The sequence below is a fragment of the Ricinus communis genome, chromosome 1 (assembly GCF_019578655.1).
Source record: "Ricinus communis isolate WT05 ecotype wild-type chromosome 1, ASM1957865v1, whole genome shotgun sequence".
Taxonomy (NCBI): domain Eukaryota; kingdom Viridiplantae; phylum Streptophyta; class Magnoliopsida; order Malpighiales; family Euphorbiaceae; genus Ricinus; species Ricinus communis.
In genome coordinates, this window is record NC_063256.1 from 22,213,610 (window position 1) to 22,221,331 (window position 7,722).

The window sequence follows — 7,722 nt, forward strand, 5'->3', positions numbered from 1 at the left end:
ATTCTTATTCATAATGAGACAAATAAAAATGAAAATATTTCTTTTTTGAATGAATTGATAAAAAAAATTTGAGTAAAAGTATGAAAATCGAGAAATTAAAATAAATGTATCACTTATTTATAGACAATTTTTATTTAAAAAAACTACCGTTGCAATTTTACCGTCGAAAATGTTAAACAAAAGAAATTAAGTCATTTAACGTTGCTGCTCACTCGCCCAAATTTATAACAAATTGATTTTAACTTAAAAACAAAAAATAAAAATAAAAACCTGTAAAAAGCGGCCCATTCTATGTGTAATCAGTATTACATGCAGAATCCATAGTTGAATGTATACAACAGTCGTTGCGAGTAGAGTATAATAGATAGGGTGTAATAAAGTGTATTACACCCTTCATTACACCCCATTATAGATGCTCTAACAAAGACTAATTATAAACCAACTAGAAACTAAACATAAATCAAATAGAAACCAACTGATAAATATAAATAAAAAATAAAGTAAACAGAAACTCAATATAGACCAGCTGAAACTAAATACAGTTCATAATTAATAAAAAATTTAATTTAATTGATAAAAATCAGTGTAGTTTTTTTTAGTATTTTTTAAATTGTACTCTTTTAGAAACTAAACATAAACCTAATAGAAACTATATATAAAACTAGATGAAACTAACCGATATAAAACATAAACCAATATAACTAATAGAAACTAAATGGAAACCAACAGAAACTAGTTAAAATTTCAACATAAATCAATCTACCGTATTTTTGTAATTCTTTTTGGAAAGCTATCATATTTTTAAAAAATTCAAAATAGATAATCTACTTCTATAGTTATTTTCATCTTTTTGTATATATTTTTATGAAAACCCTGTTATCAACTTAGGTCGGGCCAAATTCTATTTTGGGAATAAATGATTGTTTCATGGATATCTTCTCTTTAGGCATCTTCTCCTCCTTTTGTTATTTGGTATCACCATGGCTCAACCTTCTTGTTGGAGAGTAAAGAGTAGTTGGCAGCTCCATTGCTGATAGATAACTGCATCGCTTACTTTGAAATGCATTAGAAGTAGAAACCAAATTTGGTTAAACCCCATTTGAGTAAAGACTCTCCAAGAATGGCCACTCAGTCCGGTCGTAGGCTTGCTTACGTCTATATTTACAGCCATAAGCAATTGCAGTATTATCATTTATTGCTCTGTTTGGTACTGAAGGTGACTGTTCTTGGGATATAGTGGACTGATGATGGGCCTCAGCCGGTTACTTACAATCAAGAAACTGTCATTTTTATTATATACACAAGTGAAACACAAGTAATCTTGTGACCCACAGATACTCTTGTAGGGGAATTCAAAGAATCCAAAGTGCAACTCATCAAATCTGAACTCAAAAAAGTTATTATGTTCAACCTCTCAAAGAAGCCAAGCCACTAGGCAATTTAGCAAAGTGGGCGGGGCTTTTATGGAGCCCAGTGTGGGACTATCCATCATAATTTATTATTATTTCTTTCTTTTCTTTTCTTTTTTCCAGAAAGAAGGAAACAAAATAATAAAGCAAAATTAATTTACTTAATGCTCAGTTCATAGATGGGAAAATAAATTTCAAGCAAATTGACTGGTCTTGAACTGAAACAGTAAGTAACTTTGAGCACAATACACAAAGGTCCTATGGTTGCTGTCATCATAATTCATAAGCTATAAGCTAGGGTAGGTCTTCTTTTAATTTCCCAAATTCTCCATACTGGCCAATCCCAAGATAGCACGTTCCAAGAACAACAACTGCCTCAAATTACCAAAACAGTCCTGAAATTCCAAAGTAATGCGTACCCATTTGGCGTCCCCAAAACCAAATTATGTTCCTCTTTTCTCCCCCACAAATCCCAAAAGTCCACAAACAAAAACACTATTTCTTTTTTCCTTTGAAGTTCAAACTCTACGCAGTTTCTATATTAGATATATGCAACACAAAAAATAATAATAATAATAATAATAATTTTATATAATTATCTTATATTTTGATATAAGATTATTAACATATACTTTAACTATATAAAATTAATAGTTATATAGCAATTATATATTAATTTAGTGGATGGATAGGTACAATATATACAAATTAGACAGCACGTGAAGCCATGAGAGTTCATCAATTGTTTTTATACTATATATCTACTTAAATTAAGGGACAGAAACATGAAAAGCAAAAGCAAAGCATTGCAAGGAAAAGAAACAAAAGCATATAGAATCCCTTTCTCTCCTCTCTCTTTCACTCTCTTTCCTTCTCCAGCTTTCACTTTTCTCGAGAGTACTCACTGTTTGATGTTGTCTCCAACCGCCTGACACGAAAAACTCCATTAGTGTAATCCCATGCCACAAGAAAACACCAATTCTTTCTTTAGCACTATTATTATTATTATTATATTTATGTGGTTTGCTGCCTATATTAACGTTACATACATTACACAATGCAGCGCCAGCACCTGTTCCCAAATGCATGGACTAATTCTACTCACTAGCAGAGATGCATAAAATTTCTTATATATTTTTCTCCCCTTTCTTTTTCCCTTCATTTATATCTCTGTGCATTTTGCATTCAAAGCTATCAACTGCTCTATATCAGAAGCTGCAAATGGGTGAAATGGCATTAAATGATCTTTAAGACTCTGAGGATTTTGCTAGTTTTTAATTAATAGAAAGTATATTGCTTTGTTGGTGCATATTTTCATGGGGAAAGTTGTAGGAAGCTCTTGGTTGGCTGCTGTTAAAAGGGCTTTCAGGTCACCGACCAAGGATAATAGCAAGAGAAGCAGTAGGAGGAGAGAAGATCAAGAACAAGAGGATGAAGAAAAGGTGAAAATGCTTCTCTCCCCTTCCTCTCTCTTTTTTTTTTTGGGATTTCTCTGTAACATTTGGTCATTAGATTCGATTACTTAATTCCTTGCACCATGCATGCTTTTTTCTGGTTCTGGTATGTGCAGAAGAGAGGAAAAAGAAGATGGATATTCAGGAAGCTTTCAACTCAGGAAACAGTTATACAACATTCTGCAGAAAAGAGCGTAACCACTACAACTACTAACAATATCATGGCGACTGCTATCAGTGAAGCTGCTGATGCTGAGCAAAGACACGCCCTTGCAGTTGCCATGGCCACAACAGCTGCTGCTCAAGCAGCAGTTGCAACAGCCCAAGCAGCAGTGGAAGTGGTTAGGCTGACCAGGCCTTCCCTTTTTGTTAAGCAACATTATGCTGCTATTGTTATACAGACAGCTTTTAGAGGATATCTGGTAAATAAATAGAGAATAAATAACCAAAGACTTTATTCTTTAATTCTTAATCATGATCTGTAACAATTAGTGGTTTATGCTTTTAAAGGCAAAAAGAGCTCTTCGGGCCCTGAAGGGACTGGTAAAGCTGCAAGCCTTAGTGAGAGGACACAATGTTAGAAAACGAGCAAAGATGACTCTTCACTGCATGCAAGCACTAATGCGGGTGCAAGCTCGAGTAAGGGATGAACGTAATAGGCTTTCTTATGAAGGAAGCACAAATTCCATCACGAGTGACCCCTCTATTAGTTTGTGGGGGTCAAATCTTGCTGACAATAGGAAGTCTATTGTAAGAAATTGTTATTACTTCAGCATCAGCTTTATATATTTAGATGTATTTGTTTCATGAATGGAGTCTTACAACGAAATGCAGTCTAGAGATCTAAACAGCATTGCTAATGACTGGATCCATTTGGCTGATGAACACCAAGAGTCGCTAGAGGAGATTCAAGAAATGTTGCAGGAAACAGAAGAAGTTGCAGTGAAACGAGAAAAGGCTCTTGCTCATGCTTTCTCTCACCAGGTTTATTTGACATATCTTTGCTTCTCATTTAATCTATTCCATACTTATAACCATCATCAATTTGCTGCACAAGACTGACTTCTTTCTTGGCTACTTGTTGTATGGTTTTGTAAAAGATATGGAGACCAAGTAGAGACACATACGCAAGCGAAGGAGAATTAGAAGAGAAATCCAGAAGGCATCATGACCATTGGCCAGTTAGGATTCAATGGGAGAACAGAGGGAGAGCTTCAACAGATTATAGAGACCCTATCAAAATTGTTGAAGTCGACACCTCTCAACCTTACACTTTCTCAACCCCAAGTATCGGTAGATCCCATCAAGATCGGCACTACCAACAACAAAGGCCTAGTTCATATTCTGTTGCCTCTCCTCTTCCAAGACCTCATAATAACTTCCCACTCCAGTCACTGATCACACCATTCCCGTCCAAAACAAAAGCACTTCAAGTTCATTCTGCTAGCCCTCGCTGCCTAAGGCAAGATAGGAACCATGACATAAATGCAACTTATACTCCGATTAGTGCTGTTGCTACTACTAATTCAATGCCTAACTACATGGCTGCTACTGCATCTGCAAAGGCTCGTTTTCGATCACAAAGTGTACCAAGGCAAAGACCCTCAACCCCAGAAAGAGAGAAGATGAGTACCGCCAAGAAACGCCTACATTTTCCAGTTCCTGATCCGATAATTACAAGCAACAGCAACTGTAGCAATATTTATGATTATGGCTTGAGAAGCCCAAGCTACAAGGGTATCCATGGAGCCTGTCATGGAATGGAACAGAGGTCAAACATGTCTTCTTGTTGCACAGAGAGTATTGGTGATGAGGTATATTCTCCTTCGATCAATGATCTTAGCAGGTGGCTAAGGTAAGATAATTAAGCAGTCAAGCTAGTGGTAATTAAGGTGGATAACAAGCTTTGTACGCTTCATGATATTAGATAATAATTTTTTATTTGAGAATTTGAAGTTAATTAGCTAGATCAAATTTCACAATATGAAGACGAGAATTCTATATGAGCATATGAATTTTTGTGACTTTTCATGATGTTCATACGAATAACTACTTCAAGGGAACTCGAGCAGATGAGACAATCTATGGCAGTCTTTCACCGCTTTTGAGAGCTTTCACTACCATATATATGATTTTAAAATGGTACACATATACATTACACGGGACAAAAGTTCAATTTCCCTATATCAAGCGTGGAATAGTACGAATTTAATATTTTTTAGCAAATAGCCTTCTTAATTTATGTTGAAACGTTAAATATTCTAATTTAAATTTTTTAAAATATTTAAATTTTAATTAAATTATAAAAATTAAAAATTTATTTATTTTATTAATTTATTGATATAATATCTAATAATCCGCTATACAATAGCGTATTTTAAAATTTTAAAATTTTGAATTTAATTAACCCAAAAATAATAAGTATTAAATAAGTTAAATTTTAATTTTTTAAAAATTAATTAAATTAATTTTCAACTTTTCAAGGATTAAATAAATTATTTTTTTACTTTCTAAGAATTAAATAAGTTAAATTCCAACTTTCTTAATAAATAGGCCCATAACTTATTATTTTTGGATCAATTAAATTTTACCAAACACGTTCTTATATAGTATGTCAGTATATATTATATCAGTAAATTAATAAAATAAATATTATTTTTAATTTTTATAATGTAATTAAAACCTAAAAATCTAATGTTATTTTACTCTTTAAAAAAAAAATTAAATTAGGTGTATTTGACCCTCGATTATAAATTCAGAGGGCTATTTAGTGAAAAAGTTTAAATTAGATTTATTTGACCCTTATATATAAGTTCAGAGGACTATTTATTTAAGAAAATTAAATTGAGTATATTTAATCCTTGGATATAAGTTCACGAGGCAAATTGACTCTTTCTCCCATTAATATGTGAACAACACATAAAAGGATTTTATTGTTTTAGTTTAATTTATATGTATTTTGTTTTATATAAAAGTTAATTTTTTTGGTTAATTTATATGTATCTTGTTTTATATAAAAGTTAATATTTTCAATTTTTATTTTCGTTTCAAAGAGAATAAGTGAAAATAAAATAAAAAACAGAATACCAAAAAATGAATATTAAAAAAATTAAATGATGTCTTGGTTTTTTTTTAATTCTTTCTTTCTCGCATATTGCACAAAAATAAATAATAAATATTTTAAAATAATATATAAGTATAAAAAAAAGAGAGGATATACAAATTTATTAAAAACTTTTATATAATATTTTACTAACATTATTAAAAATAGTAATTTATTAATTGAGTTATTAATTTCTTAATACTAATTATTTATTAATTAAGAATCTATATATATATATATATATATATATATATATATATATATATATATATCTGAAATTTAAATTTTTTTATATGTATGCTTAATTTTTGATACATAAAATTTTTATTTTGACATGTGTATTTACTTTTGACATATGAGATTCAAGTTTATGTGTAATTTTATAGTTTTTATATTAATTTATTGATTCATAAGTTATACATTCCTAATTAAACACTGACTATAATCCTAAGAGATAGTATATTAATTATATTTTAATATTATATTAACTAATAAATAGTTTCTTAATCAGATAATTATATTAATTCTATCCTAAGGAATAATATATTAATTATATTTTAATATTGTATTACTAATAAATTAGTCTTATAATTAGATAATAATTCTAATTTAAAAAATTAACATCTTAAATTATATTTTTAATATTTATTTAAAAATAAATTAATTTATTAATTTATAAAATATTAAAATTATTAATAAATTATTTTGAAATAATTTTTATATTATTATATTAATAAGATTTTAAAATTTAATTAAGGACATTTAAAAATAGTTAGTTTGCTATTAAAAAATTAATATTAAATATTAAAATTTATATATATATATATATATATATATATATCAATTTAATTTTATAATCAAAATAATAATAACAGTTGTGGAACACACAGGATAAAGAACTGGTTTTATTTAATTAGGAGTCTCTAAATTAGAGTCTAATTTATGAAATTAACTATTTATCATAAGTAAAACAAATTTTAACTTGATGTCTAAATTCAATATAATATCAGTAAATTAATTTCGTTATTACCAATTGAGTAATTATTAAAAAAAAGAATACTATGAAATGTAATTTAATTGTTATCTCAATAATATTCATAATTTAATTGTTATCAATCTTCTAATAATTGTGAAATATGTAAACATATATTCGTTGTTTATTAAGTTCAAATAATATATTAATTTAACTTTTTAATTTATTTTATGTACTATTTTTATTTTTTTTTCATGTCACATAATCAAGCAATAATTATGAAAATTACCAAGGTTTTAATTTTTTTCCTAATGACTCTTTAATAATAAAATTGAATATAAATACATTTATAAAAATGGACAAAAAATAAATAAGGTAATTATATATTTTTTTAAAGTAATATTCTCTAGATTATATGTTTATTTTATTTTTAGTAATGTTCTATGTTATGCTAATTAGATAATTTCTATATCCTTTTTTATCACAATGAAAGCTCAACTTGATATTCTGATATACAAAATTATAATTTAATATAAGCAATATAGATATACATTTATGTCTAAATAACTTATATATTAATCTATAAATTTAATTAATTAATAATATTTTACAACCGAACTAAAACTACTATTACTAATATAGCCACAAAATGCAAGTTATAATGAACAATATTTAATGTGTCATTTTATTTATTAGTTTACCATTAATATATATGTCAAAACTATATATATTAATTTTTGAGATTTAAATTTTTTTATATGTCTATTATTTTGACATATAAAT

The 7,722-nt window shown here is 28.3% G+C and overlaps 1 protein-coding gene across 1 annotated transcript; it reads left to right on the forward strand.

Annotated features, from left to right (window-relative positions):
* The first annotated feature begins 2,381 nt into the window (after window positions 1-2,381).
* On the forward strand, window positions 2,382-4,980 carry LOC8282967 (protein IQ-DOMAIN 17). The gene is made up of 5 exons (XM_002525767.4): window positions 2,382-2,851; window positions 2,980-3,285; window positions 3,374-3,613; window positions 3,698-3,847; window positions 3,964-4,980. The coding sequence occupies exons 1-5, from the start codon at window positions 2,726-2,728 to the stop codon at window positions 4,720-4,722; spliced, it is 1,581 nt and encodes a 526-aa protein (XP_002525813.2). The 5' UTR covers window positions 2,382-2,725; the 3' UTR covers window positions 4,723-4,980.
* The last annotated feature ends 2,742 nt before the right edge of the window (window positions 4,981-7,722 follow it).

Excerpts from the sequence above, each read along its gene's own strand:
- LOC8282967 (XM_002525767.4), top strand. The coding sequence starts at position 2,726 with ATGGGGAAAGTTGTAGGAAGCTCTTGGTTGGCTGCTGTTAAAAGGGCT. Across the intron at positions 3,286-3,373 it reads CAGCTTTTAGAGGATATCTG|GCAAAAAGAGCTCTTCGGGC; the intron begins GTAAATAAATAG and ends ATGCTTTTAAAG. Across the intron at positions 3,848-3,963 it reads CTCATGCTTTCTCTCACCAG|ATATGGAGACCAAGTAGAGA; the intron begins GTTTATTTGACA and ends GTTTTGTAAAAG.